We start from the raw sequence: 23,899 nt of genomic DNA on the forward strand, positions 1-23,899 counted from the left end.
GTGAAGGAGAAAAACTGCATAAATCCCATCGGGGAAAACACTAAATATTCCCAGCTGAGAAAAGGGCAGTGGAGCTGCTCATTTAAACCTCTGTACCTATGGAAACCAAACCACAGTGCAGCTTATTTATCAGGTTGAGCAGTGTGGCTCCATTTCCAGGTGTTGTAGACTGAGCCTGCTTTGATTTTACCAGCCCGGACAGAGTCCTGCTGCTGCTGCTATAAATACTAATGGAATGGATATGTGAAGTAATCCTCCAGGGAATCAGATAACTCATGTTTGCTGAGTATGGATTTTTGTGTGGGTGGTGAAGTGGGTGAGGGGTTAGAAGGTTTTGGAGAAGTTCTCCAAGGCTGTGGTCTGAAGAGGGTGGGAGGTTTTGTTTTTAGTAAAGTTCACATTTTTGTTGTTTTTTTTTTTTTTTTAAAAAAGGTTCTACACTCTTAAAAATAGCAAAAATACAAAGCTAAAAGTTTGGGGTGGTTATAAAAACTTGATGCAGGTAGTTTGTGATAGATTTGGTATTTATCCCAAACACCAAGACATTAGCTAACAAATTCAATCAATTGGTTTGCTCACAAAAGCTGGACTGCATTTTTAATTTTTTTTTTGTTTACAAAAATTTTTTAGCTAGGCCTAACAACTATTAACAAAAACCTAAATGTTAGAGACAAATTGTAAAGAGTACCGTATTTTCCAGACTAAGTCGCAACAGCCAAAAAAATGCAAAATGAAGAAGAAAAAAACATTTAAGTCGATCCAGGGTATAAGTCGCACCAGTACCCTCTAGTGGCTGTCAGCGGAAAAATAACAAACATGTGAAATTATATATTTAAATATATAAGTCGCACCTAAGTATAAGCAAACCCAGCAAAAGTATGAAAAACAGTGCAACTTATAGTCCGCAAAATACAATCCAGGAATAATGACATGCCTCACGGTCCACTAAAGGCATCAACCTAACCCAACACTTTGTCTCCCAGTGGTTCTGGCGTGTGCCCTTCTGTCCCTCCTCTCCTCGTCACATGCCTGTCCAAAAGAGTGCACCTGCAACAGCAACACCAATGTGGTGGACTGCCGTGGTCAGGGTCTATACGACATACCCCGTCGACTCCATCCAGACACCGAGGAACTTTACCTCCAGGATAACCGGATCAGAGGACTGGGATCCATGGCCTTCAGGGAAATACCAATGGTCCGAATTCTGGATTTATCCAACAACTCCATAACAACTATTTCACCTACTGCTTTGCTAGGTGTGAGGACTCTACAGCGCCTCAGTCTGGCCAACAATGGCCTGAAAGACCTGGACAAAAGGATGCTAGCACCCATCAGAACACTGACGCACCTTGATCTGTCACAAAATAGGTAAGAACAAAAATCTGAAACATTACATATGATGACTTTGCTGAAATGTCTATGTGGAGGACAGACATGTTTACGTGGGCTACAGAGGCTCGAAGTGGATGGGGTTTGGGCAGTTAAAATGAAGATAAGTGCAGTACAATTTGAGAGAAAAGCTCCAAGGGGTACTAAAACAATTAGCAAAAAATGCCAAATGTTAGCTGGCTAAATGTTATGCAACAGAAAATGTAAGCAAAAGATATATAAAAAGCTATCAAGATAAAGACTAAGTAATTGCAATATATCTAAAACAGTTATTTGAAATGACAACAGAAAGGTTAAAAAGCGCTAACAAAATAAGCAAAGAACAGATAAAATAGTAAACAATACAAAATAGTTTGAAGTTTGCTAGTAGTTTCACAAAAACAAACAAAATGCTAGCTCCAGTTTTTAAGAATTAAATTTTAAGTACCAAAAAGGTAAATCACTAGCTAGCAGGAACAGCTAGCAATTCTATAATTAGTCACAAAATCAATCACATAGTGAACGGTTCTTCAATAAAAAAAAAAATCTGATTTGTGTATCGCCTCTCATTTTTTCCTGTGATGTCACTTCCTGTCAGCCTATGGGGTTTACCGGCAACTTTTGGGGAAAGTTTGACCAACCTCAGTCACCTGGGACTGGCTCACAACAAGATGACGCGGTTGGACCGTTCCCTGCTCGAGTCCATGAGCCGTCTGGACAGTCTCACTCTACGAGGAAACTCCTGGAAGTGCGACTGTCAGCTCATCGGCCTAAAACTTTGGCTGGAAACCTACGTCTTTAAAGGTCAGAGCACATTCGCTGTGGGCAGTGACTCCAGTGCATGTCTGCTGTGTTCTTATGTGCTGGGCAAGATATTAGATTATGGTAATATTTAATTCTGCCCATCGTGACCAGCTAAGTAGCTAATATGTAAAATAAAAAGATTGGAAACAGATGTCATTAAAGAATGTTTAAACAGTATGAGGTTCTTAAAAATGTGGTCTAGCTCAACAAAGGTCAAAGGGCGTGAAATGTGACCCACTCTGCGACAATGTTACATCAGAGCTGAGCATCTCCAGAATTTAGACAGATGAGATGAAATGTCAAAATTGTGTTGTGTTCGCAAGGTTTTATGTCAAAACCAAAGTTACTGATGAGAGGTTTAGCTTTAGTTCTAGTCAAACCTAAAGTTTTTTCGACGCCTGATAAGCCATCAGCAGACAAAATAACCAGTGTACAGTAAACGCTGGCCTCCCCCTCGCTGCTGACTTTTCCCGCCTACGTGCCTGCCTTACCCTGACACTGTGTTTGTCTTAAAGCCTGAAAATTCTAATTACTGTGAACCAGAACAATGGCATCATGATACAAGGATGTGTTTACAGGGAGAACTGGCTTATCAGGCATGAAGAGTAGAAATTGGTGACACAGTCAAAGCAAATACACAGAGAACTGAACAGCAGACAACACAGCGTCCTAACTCTATTATATCACCAACACACTTGATTCCTTCAGCTTTTCAAGCTGCCAACTTCTCTTACAAGGGGCAAACATGTGAGTCATTAAACACTGTATTTAAGAAATGCTTAAATAAAGCATTTAGTGAAGTTGGTCACTTCGTGTTCGTCGACTTCCATACGCATCTCCCTCGAGCCTTCCATATTTTTTCGTTATCTACGTAATTTTCTTTCTATTCTGTGCATTATTCTTCATGATAGTGATGAGTCACATAAAAGTGAGTGGAATTGTCGATAAATATAAGCGCCGTGCCCACTGAAGAAAGAAGAAAAAAGAAAAATAAATAAAAAACAGAAAATTAAAAAATACGTAAGTTAATTCTAAGTTTATGTAATCCTCCTCCACACATGCTGCCATTAGCCGCCACTGTATCGTCTGTCTCGATGGTAAGAACTCATAATTAAAACCACATTTTATTTTATATCGCATGAATCCTTATATACTATAAAAACATTTGTGTGTCTCTATAGCAATTAAAAGCATTTCCAGTGTTATTATCACTAATAAGGGAGTGTTTTAGAGGGCCGGAACAATTAATATGTTATGGGATCTTTGACGTACAACTCGATTTTCGCTGTAAGTCAGAACTCGCATATTGTACATAAGTACCTATTTCACTCACTTACGCTAACACAGTGGCTTAGGAGCCATAATGTAGGGCAAGAAGTTCCCAAAAACAACACAAAGGAAATAATGCAAATGTAGAACAACCCAGTGTACGGCATACAAACATCTGCCCCGCTTGCTAACTAGTTCCGTGCAAAATGGAACAAGACTTTCTTAATACATTTGTGGGAGATGGTGACGAAACCACGACAGACCATAGGTCGAGGACGCCTGTACCAGAAAGTAGACTATTGGAGCAAATACTTAGAAGAAAATCTGGCCTCCTATGCCATTAAATCCAACTTGGATTCTTGGAATTGCAGTGTTCATGGGCAAGTTTCTTGATTTTGTGTTAAAACAAGAGCAATGACATTGACTGTGTGAAATTCTAAACTCCAGGTGGAGTGTTGGACGAGGTGCTGTGCTCCCAGCCTGAAGAAATGAAGAAAAAAGACCTGCAGAAAATCCCCTACCAGCTCTTCAGCGCCTGCATGACAACAAGCTACCACTACCTGTTCGCCAACATCCAACACCTGGAGGCAGAGAGACTCCTCAGAGGCTCTGCCCATGGAAACCAGGCTTTTCACGTCCCTGTGGTTGTGGGTGAGGGCTTTGAAGGTGGCAATGCAGGAGGAGGAGGAGGGACAGGAGGAGGGGCAGGAGGAGGGGCAGGAGCAGGTACTGTGCCTGAGTGTGAGAGTAAGCAAAAACCACGGCCTGTCAACTTGCGGCACGCCATCGCTACTGTCATCATCACCGGGGTAGTGTGTGGTATTGTGTGTCTGATGATGCTGGCGGCCGCTGTGTATGGCTGTGCCTACGCTGCCGTCATGGCCAGATACCAACGGGAGCTAAAGAAGAACGAGGAGTTGGTTGCTGTGCAGGCGGCAGACAGTGCATCACTGGATGAAAAAGAACCTTTGGAGAACGCTATTGCCTGAGAAAGGTTTAAGAAAAAAAAAAAAAGAACAGTGGACTTCTAAATAACCTCAACCCTTTAACCTGAACCCCTTCTGGAGGCCATTTGTGTTTGTTCATGTATGTTTAACAAAAGGAACACACTGTAATGAGTGGAAATATTTGACATGTTTCGTGTTTCGCCTCATTTCTCAGACTGGTAGCTAACATTAATGGGTATTTGACTATGCACTGATCACAGTATCTTTTACCAGAGTTGTGCTCAAATGGTGGGTCTTGACCTAAAGGTGGTTCTTGGGGCCTGAAATCATGGACCGATGAACCCAGACAATATTGTATATGTGGTTTTCTTGTGATACACCTGGGAGGATTTGGCCATTATTTATGTTCTTCCTAACTTAATGTATAAAGAAGGTTATTTCTACAGGAAAAAAATACTTAAAATGGTTTGGTCTACTTCCAGTACAGCTTAGCCTACAAGGGTAGGAATAATTTAATTGAAATTCTTAGCCATTTATTCCACCTCTTGCATTAAACTACCTATTTAGGCAACATGATTGAGTAAAATTCAAACCTTCATGGAACCAAAATAAAGAGACCAAACACTCAGGTAAAATATAAAGTACTAAGGCTATACCATTTGAGAACTACTCTTCTGTATATGTGAGTTTTTTATGGAGACGCCAAAGATATATATATATATAAATATATTTGAATTCCATTCTGTCCTAATGCATATTATAAAAAAGAAGAAATTTATTTATATTTATAACTCTGTATTTGTAAATAGAGAGTAGTCCAGTCTAGTACAACTTGTACTAGTCAAGTCCTTAGTAGGAGTAGAGATGGGTAATAACGTTATAGAATTGATCATCTTTCTGGTTTTCGGTCCTGATTTACAGTCTGTGACAACTTGTAGTGAGCAGCTAATGTTGTGTTGTAGTTTGTGTTTCCTTTGTCCCTGAGTGTGTGACGTTTAGACAGACCTGATTAATACAACAGGTAGAACAGTTATGTTAAAATAGATAACAAAGCAGAAGACTTAATAGATAAGACCTATAGTGATATATAAACAATATTATATATCACTACATGACATTTTGGTGAAAGTGACTTGGCACAGGACAGTATATAGAACAAGATAAGTTTTACAATGGGATCAGAGCTAACTTTGATTCCAATGTCTTTGGTGTAAAAGAGCTGCTGTCTTGACATAATCAAGACAAATTAACGTGTCAGTCTTCAAGCTACCACAGAACACCCAACTTTTAGTGTTTTGTTTGTTCTTTTGTATTCGACGTACTGAAGCAATTTCATATTAAAAGCACAAGCGATGGTAAGCTGCACTAAACTGGGGCTGAACTTATGATTCCTACATGCACATTTATAGAGAACTTTAGTCTGTTTGTCATAAAACGTAAAAGTATTTGTATGTAGGATTTTATGGAGAGGTTAAAGACAGGATGAAAACTGATCAAAGCAATAATGGAACGGGACAAAAATATGAAGTCGTACCATGGACTCGTGGACACACAAGCACACACTAATGACGTGACTCTGTATGTGAGTGGATGCTGGTTACATAACCATACTCATGTCCTCCAGTATGTATTATATAAAAGTAAATATTTGAATTTATTACTGTATGTTAACTGATGCCGACAGTGACAATCTACTGCTAACACAACAGTCTTTAAATGGAGAAACTATTGTAATAAAAGAGGGTTATTTTGTTCATGCTGGTGTGGAATATTTTATCTCTTCTTCTACATTGAACTGAACAGTGTTAGACCTACTTGGCTTTTTTGTTATTTTTGCCAATGTTGTTAAACATGGACATTTAGTCATTTCTAAACTGCTTTAAATCCTTAAATAAAAAATACTTTATAGTGATATGTTAAAAAACTATATATTTGTTACAGATTGTAGGCTAAATAACGATGTCACCAAAAATAGCACAGGTGCTAATAAATGATTGAAAAAGCGCACAATATGCATAGAATAAAAATATGCATATTTAGAATGTAGCCAAAACCTAACCCTAACCCAACTGTACCCACAAATGCCTTAATGAAATTCCACAGTAACACACATATGTAGTCAAATCAAAAAAGCTAGCTTAAAGCCTAGCTTATAGCTAAGTTAACCAAAACACACATACTTCAATGATAGTCAAAGGGATTCAGTTTCCTAGAAATGGGCAGAAATAAATGAATGTATGAACATCAATGTTTTGCTGTCATGCAGAAATAAAGGTAATGGTTAAAATTGTCAAAATCTAGTGAATAAAATCAATAAAATAGCAAAGCAGGTGCTGTAAAGGTGAGCTAGAGAATAGAAAATAAGATCATGTGAACAGAAAAAATAGCTAAAAACAGATAGTTAAACATCAAGCGAATACCTTGATAAAGGCATTAAAGAAAAAAAAATCAATATTAGCTCAAAAAGTGATGTCTTTCAAAGATGCGCAGCCTTTGGTTGTAATGTAATTGAATGTGTCTGTGGTTATTTGGGGCACGTGGCTGGGTATGTGACCGAACGCATACACACACACAGGAATAAAGTATGAAACCCCAGCAAACCCCTGCAGGGCTTAAATGTGTGATGTCATCAGCCTGTCTTGTTCAGTTATCATTGTTTGGTTTTTTTTATACAGAGTCTGCAGCTCAGTGAAGAACAAGAGCAGAGAAATCTGGACCAGACCGGACTGGACAGGAATATCACTGGGTCATACAAATAGTAAAAGAAAAAGAATTTGTTTCCCTTGTACGCACATGTGAAGGGTGTATTTGGTGTGTGAGTCTAATATGTGTGTCTCATCACAGACTCCAGCATCTCTGTTCTTCTGCTCCACTGCATTCCCAGCAGGGCAGCAGAACCCACAATGCACTGCTTCCATGTCAACATATTCACACACTGATATATATATATATATGTGTATATATATATATATATACAACGGGGGAAATAAGTATTGAACGCATGAACTTTTTTGTCATTACATTTATTTCCAAAGATGCAATTCATGTGACATTTCTTCCAGACACTGGTATTAACTTAAATAATCCACACATAAAAAGAAATCACAACATTCAAATCCATAAATAGTGATTATGTGGAATTAAGTGCAATAACACAGGAAAAAAGTATTGAACACACCATGGTATATATATATATATATATATATACATATAAATCTTTGACAAAATATTGACATGCTCACTCACATATTTCTGTATCAGTAATTTGTCATACAAAACTTTTGATGATTCAACTCGGCATCAACTTATAAATCGGTTTATAAATAAACACTGGTCCTAGGCCAGTTACAGCTCATCTTTAGATTGAGTTTGACACCTGTGTTTTAAATATGCATATTTAAACATCAAGCCTTGCGCCACTGTACTGCAGAACAGTCAGTTTTCAGTGAATGTGAGAAGTCAAGCTGCTCCTTTGCACGTTGCATTTTCCAGCGTTTTCCAGCCCACCATATGTGCATTTATAGTGTAGGTGAATGGTCACGTGGCATATGCATACATGCAAATTCAAAGCTACATCTCACATCTGGACGTACATTTGATTTGCCAAAGCAGCATGTGAGAAAGGCTGTATTAAAACAGTGAGAGAAGAACGCTTCAGTTCCCACTTACCCGCAGCTATGGGTGATTTCCTCTCATCCAGAAGCTGAATGGCTGTACTGGCCAACACCACACTCTTGTTTTCTGATCCTAAACCGCACACACACATACACACGGAGACAGAGAGAGGGAGAGAGAGGGAGAGTTTACATCACGGTCATATCATCATTTCTAACACCAGCCCTCGACCGACCACAGGGTGATTGCAGAGAGAACCGGCGATTTCCACAGATTCATGTTTCATGGTTTTTGCTGTAACAGGAAGTCGGCAGCAGTAAATAAGAGGCTTTCACATCGCTCCTGTTAGCTGGCACTAATGAAGAGCCTGAGGGTCGAAGACAGACGAGAACACGTACTGCCTCTGGAGGAAAAAGCAGTTAAGACAAATATTTGTGTGTGATTGTGTGATTGTGTGTCCGTGTGTCGTCATCTCTCTCCCCTGCTCTTAAGTGTATGTTTGTCTTTTCTGGCTGTGGAACCGGAGCTGAACCTCCACTGAACGTATCTGGTTTCAGCCCACAGCAATCAGTCGTTTCCACAAGAACACAGCCCAGAATTAATAAAGGGAGGAAGGGGAAGCAGAGATGTGGAACGAGAGTGAGGGAGTGAGAGGGAGAGAGAGAAAATAAACACAGGCGAAAGAAGGTTAGAGGAGAGAGTTAAATCACAGAACTAATTTGTTTGTGCACACGAACAAACAAATCCAATTTTAAAATACTTCAGAGTCCACTTGACTTTTATTACAGTACATTACATCATTAGTGACGGTTATTTAAAATAAATATCCTGATTTCAGGTACAAATATAGACATAATTACCACCTAGAGTTTAGTCACCCAAAGCAGTAACATCATGAAGTGAGGAAATCTTGTGTTTCTTTTTTACTTTTTATTAATGGGAAGAGAGAAAATAATGTAATAGATGTACAGCAGGTTAGGGTGATAAATCACAGAGATGAACCTCGTGTGCAAAAATTTAAGTCAATGTAAATGTCAGGGTGATAAATCACAGAGATGAACCTCATGTCAATGTAAATGTAATCTAAGGATTGCATAGGATTTCAACTGAAACTGAAGTAAAGAATTAACTAGTTGCTAAAAAAAACCAAACAACAAAAACGAAGTAAAACTAACATAAAAATATCACACATAGCAGGTTTCCACCTCAGCCAATATAAAAACATTGTGCAATTTTTTTCAGAATTCACAGGTCTTTCTTTGACTTTATTAGAGGTGAGATCTTTAGATCACTGACCTGTGTTAAAGGGCAGGGAATAGACGAAAGTTCCAGGAACTTGTTCTGCTGCTCTCTTGTACCACAGAGGAAAGTGATCGGCGTTGAATACGCCTTCCTTGTCCTCCGCTGTAAGGAAGTCTCTTAAACCAGACAGGGAAAAAACAGTGACATTAGAGGCAATTAAAGGGAGACCACTGAAATACACACTTACTCTGGTAATCCAAGGATAATTTAAACCTATAAACCTTTTCACTACCTGGCACCAAACATACATGTCACGACACATTTATACACCATAAATGAAATCACAGTACTTACTGATTTGTTAGCTCATCAGGAACCACAAACAGGTTAATCCTGGAGAGGCCTGTTCTTGTCCCAAGGTAGGCAATTTCAACACCTTTATCTGAGTTTCTGCAGATTAGAAAACATTTTCACACAATTGGTAACATGATACAGTACTTATTTTCCTTCACTTTCTGCGTTCTTATGCCTCTAGCTGTGCCGGTGCTCGGGCAACTGTAAATCATTGCATTTTACAACTCCCAAAGTAATATACAGCTGCAGTTGATTTTAGCACATCAATTAAGAGGGAGTCACTAACTCAGATTTATTGAGCACCAGGCTGGTCCAGTAGGCCTCCAAAGGTGCAGTCACTACAGCATCAAACAGAACCTCCTGTATCAGCTCTTTGTCACCTGGAAGAAAAAAAAGAAAGTCACACTTTAATCACTCCCACCAACACACAAATGGAAATGGGCTTGTAATCTTTTTAAATGTAATAAGTACAAAACAGAGGGTAAGTTACATCTTAACGACATTGTTGGCTGAAAGACACTTTAACTGGGAAGATGACAGAATAGAGCCTGTCTCATAGTCAACGTTCTCTGGCTACATTAACACAGCGGGAAATCCGTGCGCATAAACCCACGCAATTGTTTTTCAATTAACACATTCATTTTCCCTGCATTTAATTTTATTACTCAGTAACAAGTTATTTTTAAATGTAGCAAAGTACAATACTTGAGTCAAAATGTACTTAAGTAAAATTACATATTTCCAAAACTACTTAAATTACAAATTACTCAAAAACTACTCAATTACAGTAGCGTGAGTAAATGTAATTTGTTGCTTTCCACCTCTGGCTAACAATAATGATTTTGTTAATAAATATAGATGAGGTAGAGTGAGCAGCTAATTTCTTTTTTTTTTTTTAAGAAAAGTTGATAGATAAGGAAACAATTATAGAGCATTTTTAAGAAAGAGTACTAAAGCAGGTTTGTCAGAGGAACTCACAGTGCAGGTGAGGCTCGTGTCCACTGAGGTACAGTCCGATGGCCTCGATCTGGGACAGATATCTGTGCTCTGGATGCTCGTCTGTGTTGCAGTAGGTCCTGTTTGATGGAACATTTGTTATAAGAACACCACCAAAATAAATGTCTTATCATTTACTACCTATAACAGTGATACCTTTATGGGGCTTTCTCAGCAAAAGCTATTCAGTTCCACATACACAAACGTAAATGGCACAACTTGCATGTGACTTATACGACAAGTCACTCAGGAACATGAAAAAAAAAAAACAACAAAAAAAACATCTTACCACTCATCTGCTAAAGCCACATCCGGATGTTCAAGATCATGAAGACCTGCAACCACAACCAAAATGTTGTAGATATGAAGTTAGAATCTGACCACACATCTACAGCTCTCTCTCTCTCTCATACACACACTCTCTATTCTCATTCTCTCTTTCTCACTCACACTTCTAAAAACTGTCTTTATGAGTGTAAGGAAAAGGCAAGTCATCTATTGAAGCTTCGCCAACTTTCTTCTTCTTACTCTTGAATTTATATTTGGCTGTAACAAAATTATGATTTCAGCTAGTCTCTTGGCTACAATATTGATCATCAATCATTAATCTAAACACTCTTGAATAAACATGTACAAAAATAATTCTAACTAGTGTCCCATACCTTCCTCAACTGTGACGTTTCCTCTGAAGAAAAACTTCCCATGACCTCTGGAAAGAGCAACTCCAAGACTGAAACACCAGGAGCAAAGACATCAATAAATATCAATATCTTGTCGTAAAAATGCATGAAGGTAAAACTTCCCACTTCAAAAAGTGTTCTCATTTATCTCACCTAAAAGGTGTTCCTTTGATGTCAGTGTAGTAATAGTCATTGTGCAAAACCAACACACGTTTCTGTAACAAAACACGTAAAGAACCACGAATTTAGAGCTGCAGCATGAAGGGCAGGATTGAGTTAGGGCAGTGTTCTTGCTTTTATTCCCTGAGCTCTGGCACCATCTAGCGGTGGGTTCGCGCTTACTAGTAACATAAATGCAAAAGTTGTCATCTTTCACGCACTGATCCACCGACTCTCGCTCTAACAGTCGATGCTTTTCATGGTCAGCATGCGGCGCTGGAGTCTCAGCAGTCATCACCAGTCCACCACAGGGCCAGATTTAGAGACAACAACCATTCAATCTCACATTTAAACCTATGTTTTATTTAAAGTGCTTAATTAACCTTATGCCTAACCTGATTTTTTTAGACTGGGAGAGAAAGCCTGGTGAAAACATGCTCACACACAAAGCAAACAAACAAAGATGGAGGTCAAGGAAGGGATGTAACTCAATGCAACGTAACACAGAGGCTGCCCCAGGTTCCTTAAACACACCTTTGTTATTAGAAATGTATTGGAGGTGGGGTTTCTTATGTGGACATGTTCATTTTGGCATACGAAATGTTTTGTTTTTATGCAGTTTTCATTTTTTAAATGCACAGCTCAGCCTGAGATTTGGAGACTCCAAACTACGGATGGCTCGATCCGAGACTGGTTAAAATTTCAGGATCGGATACTAACAACTAGAGCACGTCTGATCCGACACCTAAGGCCAAATGCTCAACTTAACTTTGCACAACATGCCGTAAACACACTGGAGAAAAGAAAGGATCGGATTGATATCGGCATCAGCACAGACTCCAAGTTACAGCATCTGGTATCAGACATGAAAAAGTTGTATTGAGGCATCCTTAAATTTAACCTATTAATATCAGCATAACCTAGTATTACCTAACCTTAATCCTAACTACAACCAGAAATCTCAATATAAGGTTCTGCCCCAACCTGAGCAGACCTTGATCCTCATTAGGACAAACAGGCCTGATGAAGTTAATGTTGATCTCAGAAAAGGTTCTTAAAAGGTAACAAAAACAAGTGAAAATGCACATGAACTCCACTCTATTTTTCCACAGAGCTGCTGCAAAATCACAGAACTGCTCTGTCTCTGCTGAATTCAGCCACATGTGTTCAGCAGAGATAAGAGGCTCGCTCTCTTATGCGCACACACACACACACACACACACACACACACAGACACACAAAGGGCTAATGATCAAATTCCAAACAATCCCAGAGTAAATCCTTTCCATCCCTGTGTCCGGTGCAGCATCCACTCGGGGAAAAAATGACTTTTACCTAATCAGGATTTTCAAAGGCTCAAAATTTAGAATGACCTTAAATGTAATAAACATGTTATTTGTGTTATGGTTTAAAACATTGGACTCCTCACCCCTTTGTCCACACTCTTCTTCACCTCCATGGAGAACGTTCCCGTCTTCCTGTTGACCATGGCATTTCTCAGCTATCAATTCAAATCAAACAATGAACACATCAGATTTTATTTTCTCAGACAAGTAAGCTGATGTTAAGTTTTTAATTTTTGGACAAACACCAACACAGCACCTGAATGAGCACCTGTTACAAACCACAGCTTTAAACATTCATTTAGCCCTATCGCCTCACTGACCGTGTCGTCCTTGTCCTCCCACTCCACCTCAGACAGGTCCACGCTGCTGTAGTTTGGCTTCCTCCGCTTTTTACCATCACCATACTGGAAACAAGTAAACAGATGCAAAATAAACCCACAGTAATTCATGCCCAAATGAGTCAAAAAAGAAAACACCAGTTAGCAGAGATATAGTTAGGTGTACCATTAAGTGTCTAGGGGAACTCTGACTTCCACTGGAGCGCAACTGTGACAGGACCGTCGCTCGGTCGTCAACACACACAGACTATCGTCGCTCACTATCCTCGCTCACTAAATTAGCACCTTCACATTAATCAGTTAGTTAGCAGTTAACACAGGCGTATTATGAATTGAAGAAAAACGCCCCAGTGGCTGACACTGGGAGAGACGTCGTACAGGTCTTCATTCAGCCCACGTCGATGCGCTTATCTTCTTAAATGCAAATCAGGATCTAAAAAAGCGGTGGTGGAGCAGGACTGTCATTATGAGTAGGCTTACTGGATCACATCTTTTTTTTTTTCCTCCCAAATTGTTTTGCAAGCATTACGTTTTTTTCTTTTGCATTAACTATGTAAGCTACATGTGTTTACGTAATGCTAATTATTAAAGAGCGTTCCCTCCTGCTGTGACTTGAAGCTATCCAACCCAATACATACATACATATATATACTGTATATACACATACATATATAAATATATATATATACACATACATATACACACATACATATATATATGTATACATATGTGTACATTTTTATGTATATATTTAGTTTGTCATTTTATTTTGTCACTACATTTCTTTTCATACCGAAAAAGTACCAAACCGTGATGTCAGTATCGAGATATGCGCCAAACCGTGACTTCCCTTTACCACTTTTTTTCCCTGTAACATGGGTCTTTAAGGCGGTAATTTGAATTTTAAAACACATTTTAAAACAGTGAGGTTCACAGAGACAAATACTTAATGTAAAGTTACATTACGTATGTGACTTTTTTCTAAATTTGTCTCCTTTTCTTTCTGTTCCTCTTCCTCCCTCTCCACTCCTCTTCGCTGCTGTTTTCTCTCCTATCCTGATTGATGTGAACATTAAAGAGGCTACAGAACTAGTGTGCATCTCCTCTCACCCCCCCCACTCCCATTCCTCCATCAGCCTCCCTCCTCTCATTAGCTACTTAACTCCCTCCATTCGTGTCTTTGATTAGCCACCATTAAATCCATTGGCCGGCGCTGTGGTCTCGCCAACATTTCTACCCATATGTTTCACTCCGCACCTTTTACCTAACATCCAGCAGGTCTCTCAATCTCCCCCCCCCCACTCCTATTTGACTCCCTCTCTCTCCTTCATCCTCTTGTCAGAATACAATGGAGTTAATCACAGCCATTCACAGCCTGTATCTGTGTCTATTCACTCAGCACAGTGGAGGCCTGCAACACTCTCCGCCTCATCTGCATAACACCATGCTGCCAACACACAGCGTGTAAACAAAGCCTGCACACCACAACTGCTACTACACACACACACACACACACACACACACACATATAGACAGTTTAAGTTAATCGTCATCACCGTGCAGTAACAAAATTTAAGTGCTAGATCCTGAACCTCACCAAAGGTCGCAGATCCGGGTGTGTGAGGATGTAGCCATTGTTGGTGATTGCAAACGCATATCCGTGGATGCCTAGCTGTGTGAAAGGAACACAAAACAATAATTAAACATGAGACAGATTATGCTCCACGATGCATCCCAGGCAATCAAGCTCTTTGTCGGTGGCACTTGCTTAATCTTTGGCATCATTTAGTTCCTGCATCATGAAACACCACACTGTCTGAGTAAAATCAAATACAGGACTCAGCATGTGGCAGAGGAGACTCGGAAAAAGCACTGGTGAAAAAAAAAAAGTACAATTTTCACATCATGACATGGAATAGAATCTAGAAGTAATTTCTTTCAAACAAAAGAAAACAAAAATGAACTCTAATTTGTCTTCTGTTGAACTCGATAACTACACTGTACCGCTGTACTGATAGATGCATAGATCGATGTAAGAAGTATTTATGTGAAGATTGTTTTCCTCTTGGAAAACAGTTGAACAAACCAGGCAAACAAACAATATGACCTCATATTAAGGTAGGCCTTTAGCTAACCAAATTAGTAAAGTCACATGATTAACAAGTGACCCTTATATGAAAACTGGAGGTGCAAAACAAAACCTTTAAAATGACAGCATACAGATTATCAAGTAACAAGTTACACAGTGAAGTCGTTACTGTTTTTGCGAGAAGAGGGTCCTGGGTTCGATTCCCAGAAGAACCACCAACTTAATGGTGTCTCTAGTGGCAGCTTGTGTCATTTGCAAATACTCACTGTAGATTTTCCAATTGAGGGACGAATAAGAAACGTCCTAATCTTCAATGATAATAATGACTCACACACCATGTGGCCACTCTACATGGACATAACCTAATCATTCAACCCACTCTATTATAACTGATGTATGAACCAGATGTGTGTGGTACCTTATATTTGGGAATCGCCTTGAGCAGCTCAGAGACAGGGACATCTGTTCCAACCACACCTAGAAGAATCCCATGGTTCCTCTGGAAGCATGTTAGAGATGTTATATATTATATTATATATATTAATTTTTTTTTCTCTCATTGAGAATTGTCATGCTCTGCTGTTTCTACATTTGCAGAATCCAATTAAACTGTAATTAGTTTCTATCAGATCCAAACATAATGAACAATTAATTTCTCATTTGCATGTTTTTGTCTGTAAATCCAGAATTGAGCAAGTGTTGATTGAAAATTGGAAGGATTTAGGAAAACCCAATTACGGGTTTAAGGCTGCGAGCTGATCATTCACCATCAATGTGTTTGTTTGTGTGTGTGTGTGTTTACTTACAGTCTCATTCTTAGTACTAAACACAGGCATGGCCACAGTGGTCATCAGAACTGGACCCTGACCGTCCTCCAGCTGACACCCAGACAGTCAAAGGTAACATGGAGGCAGAGGGAGAAACGGGAGGACAAAACTCAATTAATTATGGAATGAAACATTCAAACAATCTGAACGTGTTCTAGTAGATCATTATTTAGAACCATTTCCACAAAAACACACAGTCTGACTCACTATAATCTGATCCAGAGGCCTATGGCTCCTCTCTCCCTACAGACTGTTGAAGTAATTACGTTACTTATCTGTTGAGCTGCCAGCTGCATCAAGATAAAAATGTGAAGCCTAACCTAAAGTAAATATCACTGAAACATTCACTGACGTGAAAGGTACAAATTTTACCCTACAGTACCAATGGATTTGGACTTTACTTTTCTTCTGATATGAGTGTCTGTTTGGTGTAGTCCATATGGAGTACTGGTTTCAGCACTGCCTTTGTCCAACACTCTGGGTAAAGACAATGTTTTTCCTTCTTACACTGTTCAGTGATGCAGAACCCAGCAGTAGCAAAATGTCTGCTAGCTCCTCTTGGACCTATCTATCTTGCCCTTCCCCATGTTCTTTTCTCTGCTATTTGAACAAAATCTGAAAACATCCTAAAATCTAACAGCAGCCAAATGTAGTCACAACAATACTGGATTATGTAGACTGGTTTACTGGTTCACATGGTTTAATAAAATAATCAAATTCCAGCAGTAATCTTTGTTAGATTAGTGAATTGGCCCACTTACAATGAAAAAGACGCTCAGTTAAATGTCTTTGTCTTCTGTTAGCACAAAATTCTGACAGTCATTCCACCTTAAAACAACCGCATTCCTTTTTTACTATTGCTTGGTGAGTGGATGTGCCACTTGTTTCGTCATAATACGGGCTTAGCTGCATTTACGCCTCTCTTAACTCCACTGCACAGTTAGCAATAGGCTAACCTGCAAAACAGCGCCACATAGCCTAAAGCGCTGACATTGGCTGGCTGCGTAAGTATATACGTCTGAACTGTATCACATAATTGGCTAAACTGTTGTGTTTATTTTACCAACAAATCATGTTGGATCTTATTTTATGTCCAGCATAAATTTGCTGTACGTGGAGAACGCGGGCATTCCACTTTAAAACTCTCCTGCAGTCCTGCAGTTTCACCCACTTTCCCCGGAGTAATAACATGTAATGAGAGGAACACTGATAACCATCCACGAGTCTGACTGGAACAAACAAAGTGGTGACTGAAGCTCAGACGGTTGATAATGGCTATGGCAGAAACTGGTGAGAAGGACATTAAAGGAAAAAAAAAAAGTTCAAGGCGGCTGGAACATCAGAGGACCTCGCTGCTGGAGAACAGGATCGATCAGAGGAAATGAAGGAGAGATTCATCTGAGCTCAGGTTTATTGGATCATATATCAATGTTACTGAAACATAGGGAATCACTTCCACTGTGCGTCCCCATAACATGGTGATGAGCAGATAAATCAAGAATGGTTGGTGTTCGGTAGATAGGTTTCTGTTGTTAATCAAGTTTTTCTTTTTAATGCAGGCGGAAAATGTTCTGAGTTGTTTGATATAAAAGGCAGTGCAAAAGTGTTTGAAGCCTCTGTTGGGAAACAAAAACTATAAAGTTGCACTATTTTTTATAGTTTTTTTTTGTACTTTTTTTGTATAGTCTTTATTGTCATTGTAACACAGGGATACAATGAAATTGAGCCTCTGCTTTTAACCCATCACCGAGGTGAGCAGCGGGCAACTTTGGTCAGGTGCGACATATATTAAAATATAGAATTTGACATGTTATTTTCACACTAACAGACGCTAGAGGGCACTCTAGGCTTGTATACCAGTATCTGCTACTCCTGTATCCCTGAAAATGTATACATATGTATGTATGTTCATTATTTTCACATTGACAGCCGCTAGAGGGCACTGGTTCAACTTGTACTCCGGAGCGACTTATATGTGTTATTTTCTTCTTCATTATGAATGTTTTGGCTGGTGTATGTTATACTTCGTAACCACATAGTCTTGAAAATACGGTATATATTTTCATATAGCATTTTTTTAAAAGCCAGTGTTTGTTTTTGTTTTTTTGTTTTTTGTATTTTTCACATAGTGTGAAATTGCACTAGTTTGTAAAGTAGTAAGTAGTACTTGTAAAGTATGTAGTATTTCCTTTGTTCAATGAGAAAACCAATTTTGCAGAATTTAGTGTTTAATATAAGTGTTGATTTGAAGCATTGGCTGTGAATGTGTTGACATGTCTGTTCAGGGAGGGGCAATAGTCCTATGTACAAAAAGGGGTAAAACTCAGTAATAAAACATAACTTAATCCTATCTGATGAAGTGGCCCAATTGTTAGCTTTGTTTTTACACCACAAAACATACAAGATGTGTTTGCAATTGCTTAGAACTTTTTGACATGTATATTTCCAGCAGAAAATCCAGAATGTTCACTGGGGTTTAAACATCTAGGAACAGTCTAGCAATAGGTAAGTTAGGTAAGTCCAAATACACAATGACAACGACACAATTACAACAAATTAGACAAAATACCTCAAAACCCAGCTACTTGAAGGATAGCTGCAGACCTCAAAACCAGCAGTGGATGATCTCATATATTTTTAACTAGCATAAAGAAATGCATGAGGCTGCAGCGTCTGTCAGATTTAGTGCTAACACCACATTATGAGCTGACCCTCGCATGCTCTACACCCAATGGACCAACAGCCTTCACACCTGTGCTTAATTATTCTAACCCAGGAGGAAGAAAGAATCCTTGAACCCTGAGCAAGATGTTCTGCCCTTAAATCCCTAAGGGAGTGCTCTTCCACAAGAAGTCTACTTACCATACAAATCTGTGACCTCTAATGTAAGGTAGGGACTCAGCAAACATCTGGGCCAAATCCACTTTCTCTTGAGAACCAAACAAAATCAGACTCAACTACGAGGCTCGTTTGTTTTAAGTGTAAGATCTAAAATACTCTGTTGGGTTTGAAGTGGGCAAACTCAGACGAACCTTGTGGGATTTAGCGCTGGCACAGACCCAGAGCTCAGATATGTGCTCAGATATTCAGGAATTATCTGTCAAAGCTCTCCATTACCTCAGTCAATATTTTAACTTAAGCACAAGAGTGTATATTTAAGCGCTGTGATATTTTCATTAGCTCTCCAGTTCATCACCATAGGGCAAAATTAGCTTGGTTTTAACATCTAACGATTTGAGCATATGAAATCACACACACATTTCTCAAAATAGTCTCTATACTCAAATTTCACTTATTCATTCTTTCATCGTCCTTTCCCTTGTCCCAGGACTCTGGTGTCAATTCATCTGACAGAGTAGGAAACGAAGCCAAGTGAGCCAGAGAATAATGGATGATGCTGGAGTACAAGTGAAAAAGGAAGGGGGAAAACAGGAGAGGAGCGATGATCACAATGGAAACTAAACTAAGAAAAAAGAGATGATTGGGAAAGATAAAGATTATTGGGTTGAATTGAGAGAAATATGAAAAATGGTAGAATGAATTGAAAAGATAGAATGATGAGCAGAAATTGTAAAAATTGGTCAAAATAGCTTAGGACGAGGCAAAAGAAAAAGCTAAAATTCTGCCAGAACTCACTAAAATAACTATGAAATCATCAGCTATCTATCAATCACCAAAAAAAAGGACCAAGCTAAATGGCTTCAAATGCTTCTCAAATCAATTTTTAAACAACAAAAGCCGACAAATAGCTAAGAGCTAGCAAAAATCAATTGTTCCCAAATATGATCAAACAGACCGTCAACTCAGTTCCATCACAGAAAAATATCTCTGAAATATGGACCAATATATGGCTGTTTGACATTTCAGGTCAGCTTGGCAAGTGAAGGGCAAAGGTCGATTATGTCATTATCGTCGTTATCATTAATGACCTGCTTATTCCAATCCACTAATAGTAGCAACCACAGGAAAAAAAAATTCTAAAAGAACAAATCCTCTCAATCAGTAATGACTCTGAGGTTTCACACCGAACGAAAATCATCATTCCGTAGACTCCACTCAAACATGAACACAGAACAATCTTGTGTCGTACTGAAAATAACACAAAGTGATCACAAACATACGGTCACAGTGACAAGTCCACAGATGCTTGTGCAGAACAAGCAACGCGGTCTTCAGTGATGAATGAGGTTTGAGCAGACGTGCAACAACCAGACCGGTTTCAACAGAGGTCCGTTGTTAAAATAGTGGAATGCAGGATCTGTGGTTTTTATGGGAGACAATTTCATCAATGTGCAACGGCATTATTACTGCAAATAATGCAGTTGCTTGTCTGTATCTAATGGTTAAGCCTAATTCACTAAACCTTACTTTTAGCATTTATGTTTTTAAAAAAACATCTAATATGCACCTGCAGACTTCAAGCAATTTTTACTATTTTTCACAATTTTTTTGGACTCAGAGATGACCAATAACTAGCCCTTTTTCTCATTGTAAAGAAAGATATTAGTATTGGTTAGATGAGAGAAAACGTCTGAATAATTAAGGGGACATATTATGCGCTTTTATTTGTGAAAGAGAAATGGCTGACGGTAAAATGTCAAATTATGACAGGCACATGTGAATTTTTTTTTTTTTTACTGCTTATGTGGAGTGAGGCAGGGGTATGGCATTCTGGCAGGTATGGTAAAGAGTACAGCACACCAAAAAACAAGAAGAAGAAGTTTAAGAAGAAATTCAACGGCCGAGTATAAACTTGGAGGTTCTACACGTGCACTGTGCGGAGGTCACCACATTGGTGGAGAAGAGCCCTATTTGGAGCGATAACACGTGCACTGTGCGGAGGTCACCACACTGGTGGAGAAGGGCCCTATTTGGAGCGATATGCACACTTGGTGTGTTATTGATGCAGCTCACCACTGCGCCAACTGCATAATTGATGTGCACCCCTGCGCAATATGAGACACATGATGTGCACCATTAAGTGCGAGGCAAAGGTAACGGCTAAAGCTGTAATGTGACACGACACAATGATTGTCAATCATCAATGGTTTTGATGGATGGGGGGTGGAAGGGTTACTAGGTAAATTTTGCTTAGGGCCCCTATTTGGTAAGGGGTGGCGCTGGGTGGAGCTACCCAGATATGGCGTTATTATAATCACCTGGTTTCATCACAGAGTAAATACATCCGAACAGTTTCCAGATTTTGGCAGGTTATAAAACATCTACTCAATTGTCAAAACTGACATGGCAGAGACACAAGTCTGTGTGCCGAAGCCCTGACAAAGTCAATTTTGCATAATATGTCCCCAAGAAGTACATTAAATACAACAGGTTTGTCATCATATAAATCAAGCAGCCTCATGCTAACGCTAGCCTAGAGGAGAACCACAGTCTGCAATGGCGTTAGCTGTGTCCACTCTTTATATATGGTCCAATGTAATAATAAGAATATACAGTATAAGCATCTTATTAATATTGATGCTAAAAAAAAAAAAACGTCAGATTGATTCATTATTGCACATCCTTCTTTTTGAATTTGGACAGGGACGAAACAAAACAACACTAACACACACATAAATGTCATTCGCCAACATGGTTGTATGGGATCATTTGCTTGCAATACACAGCAGAGACCCAAGACCAAAATGCACATGCACATGAACACACACCAGAACTGTAACACAGCACGATACACCGAACAGCCTAACATCATTTTGATTATTGTTTTTTTTTTTCCTCTCTCCTTTTACCTTTTGTGCTTGGGGAAGCTAAAGAGAGCAGGTCGAAAAGGAAAGGGAAGAAGAAGGGGAAAAGAGGAGAGACAGGGTCAATACGTCCGCGCCTCAAAGTGTCAGAAAGATTTTTCAGTGTGGTTTCTACTGAACAAAGAGCTGCAGCTTCACTGGGGGCTTTACATCAACAGCCTGCGACCTCCACTAAACCTTAAAGAACACGGACAGCGTCCACGCCGCAGTGAGTTTATGGTGATGGAGTGTCGAGCAGGGGGAGCAGGACTTCTGTTCTCACCTTTAACTCTGTGCTGAGAACGACATGAATGTGACTGAGATAGTTGTAGGGATAATGAGGATAGGAAAAGAAGGAATGAGGAGGTTTTTGACACCTTAAAATGGTCGAGTACTTTTCCTAACATGCAGCAAATCTGATTATTGCATTTACAAAGTATTTGGGTTGTTTGTTTTTGGCTTCCTCTTGCAAATTCAGTGTTATCATTTTATTATCATGTGACTTAGTTAAGTAGTAATATTCCAAATTTGCAGAACTAACAGCCGTGTTTTTGGCTTCCTCTTGCAAATTCAGCGTTATCATTTTATTATTGTGTGACTTAATTCTGCAAATTTGGAATATTACTGCTTAACTAACAGCCAAGGCTCAGAGTACATTGTACTCACATTAGATTTTTGGGCCACATTTGGGTGGTTTGCAGGCCATAAAAAAAGTTTAAAACCCCTGATTTATGGTCATGTTTCTCTGACTTCTGATTTCTTTCTGCTGTACATTTCTCATCTACGTAACTTGGAATTATCCAGTTCCCAATCCTGCAACACTTAGACACAGAGAAGCCCTGTAAAAATTACCGATATATTTGAAAACAACGGTGAAGACAACTAACATGAATTGAAACCTTTTATGATTTGAAAGTGTTACGTCCCAAAACTATGTAGAACTGAGTTGCACTCATGTTTCGAAAAGTTTACTGTCAACACATTACCGAGTGATTAAAAATCAATGACATTTCTTTTCTGGATCCATTCCATTCCAGTGAAAACCAAAATCACATATTGGTCTTTTGTATTAGTTCCAGCCTGCTGTGCCAAAGAAACTGAGTGCATTCAATTCCCTCCGTCAGTGTCAGAGGGTTTATGGTGAAATCTGAGATCAACACTGTTCTACTCAAGCTTCATGAGTCTCAAACACACACTGGAGCCCCATTGACTTAATAGTTCCATCTGCTGTGCACACACACAAACACACACTTTTACACACAACTCCCACACAAACAGCCTGAGACACATGTTTAAACGGCTTCTGATCACTGCTCTTTTTTTTTTCCCTCTGCTGTTCTTCCATTCCTTCTGAAAGGCCACACTTTCTGAATCACTCGTCTAACAGTGACTTTTCGGGGGGGTGAAGAAAGGACAACGGCACTGCCAAAAGAGAGAGATGATGCTGTCGACTCACAGTGTTATCAATGTAGGCCTCGGTCCACACAGTGTCGTGCTCACGGTCAATCACCTTGGGACGACTAAGGACGTGGAGATACTCCATCACGTTCTCCTGAACATCTGCTAACGTGGAAATCTGGGTGAAGTAGCCTAGGAGGAAGAGAAAAGGTAAAGGTGAAGACAAAAAAAAAATGTGAAAAGGTGCAGAGGTTTGTGAAAATGATGTTGAATTTGCTGTAATCATCTCTTCGACTGAAATATCTGTAACAGGGATTGTAGACCCTTACATTTTTTTAACAATGTTGATAATTTGATAAATTGTGTCTGTTAAAGCAGAAGACCATTATTAAACTGCAAATACAGAAAAGGGAATAGAAGAGTCAAAAGACATTAGAAAATAATTTGACATACGAACGTTTTGGCTTAAAAAAAAGTGGATTCTCGTTTTGAAATTGAAATGGACAGCGCATTTGCGAACGATCACTGGTAGCTTTGTTTACCTAGACGAGATTGTACACAGCATACTATTGGCTAATACAATGTGTACTCGGTGTACTATTGGATTATTTAACATGCTCTTCTGTCCCTCACGCTGATTGGCTCATGCATCGTAGCATCTCTCAGCATCTTTCCTTGTCTGTCGGCCACTCTCTCTTTCTCTTTGCACTATGTCGTCATTCT

At 39.2% G+C, this 23,899-nt stretch overlaps 2 protein-coding genes across 5 annotated transcripts in view; one reads left to right on the forward strand and one right to left on the reverse strand.

Annotated features, from left to right (window-relative positions):
• lrtm1 (leucine rich repeats and transmembrane domains 1) overlaps positions 1-6,144 on the forward strand; it is an 8,384-nt gene extending 2,240 nt beyond the window's left edge. Inside the window, exons 2-4 of the mRNA XM_008318233.3 lie at positions 984-1,368; positions 1,967-2,172; positions 3,889-6,144. Coding sequence (XP_008316455.1) covers positions 984-1,368; positions 1,967-2,172; positions 3,889-4,430 — 1,133 coding nt within the window. The 3' untranslated portion in view covers positions 4,431-6,144. The remainder of the gene's footprint in view (positions 1-983; positions 1,369-1,966; positions 2,173-3,888) is intronic.
• The window catches only part of cacna2d3a (calcium channel, voltage-dependent, alpha 2/delta subunit 3a), a 128,425-nt gene that overhangs the window by 29,204 nt on the left and 75,322 nt on the right, over positions 1-23,899 (reverse strand). For all 4 annotated transcript variants that reach the window (XM_025059138.1, XM_017036189.2, XM_025059136.1 and 1 more), the window contains 14 exons: positions 23,235-23,368; positions 16,014-16,085; positions 15,626-15,706; positions 14,716-14,790; positions 13,101-13,184; positions 12,864-12,935; positions 11,429-11,490; positions 11,258-11,325; positions 10,885-10,930; positions 10,578-10,675; positions 9,886-9,979; positions 9,600-9,695; positions 9,300-9,421; positions 8,058-8,135 (listed from right to left, as the gene is read on the reverse strand). In XM_025059138.1, coding sequence (XP_024914906.1) covers positions 8,058-8,135; positions 9,300-9,421; positions 9,600-9,695; positions 9,886-9,979; positions 10,578-10,675; positions 10,885-10,930; positions 11,258-11,325; positions 11,429-11,490; positions 12,864-12,935; positions 13,101-13,184; positions 14,716-14,790; positions 15,626-15,706; positions 16,014-16,085; positions 23,235-23,368 — 1,182 coding nt within the window. The remainder of the gene's footprint in view (positions 1-8,057; positions 8,136-9,299; positions 9,422-9,599; positions 9,696-9,885; positions 9,980-10,577; positions 10,676-10,884; positions 10,931-11,257; positions 11,326-11,428; positions 11,491-12,863; positions 12,936-13,100; positions 13,185-14,715; positions 14,791-15,625; positions 15,707-16,013; positions 16,086-23,234; positions 23,369-23,899) is intronic.

The sequence above is a fragment of the Cynoglossus semilaevis genome, chromosome 10 (assembly GCF_000523025.1).
Source record: "Cynoglossus semilaevis isolate Cse_v1.0 chromosome 10, Cse_v1.0, whole genome shotgun sequence".
Lineage (NCBI taxonomy): Eukaryota > Metazoa > Chordata > Actinopteri > Pleuronectiformes > Cynoglossidae > Cynoglossus > Cynoglossus semilaevis.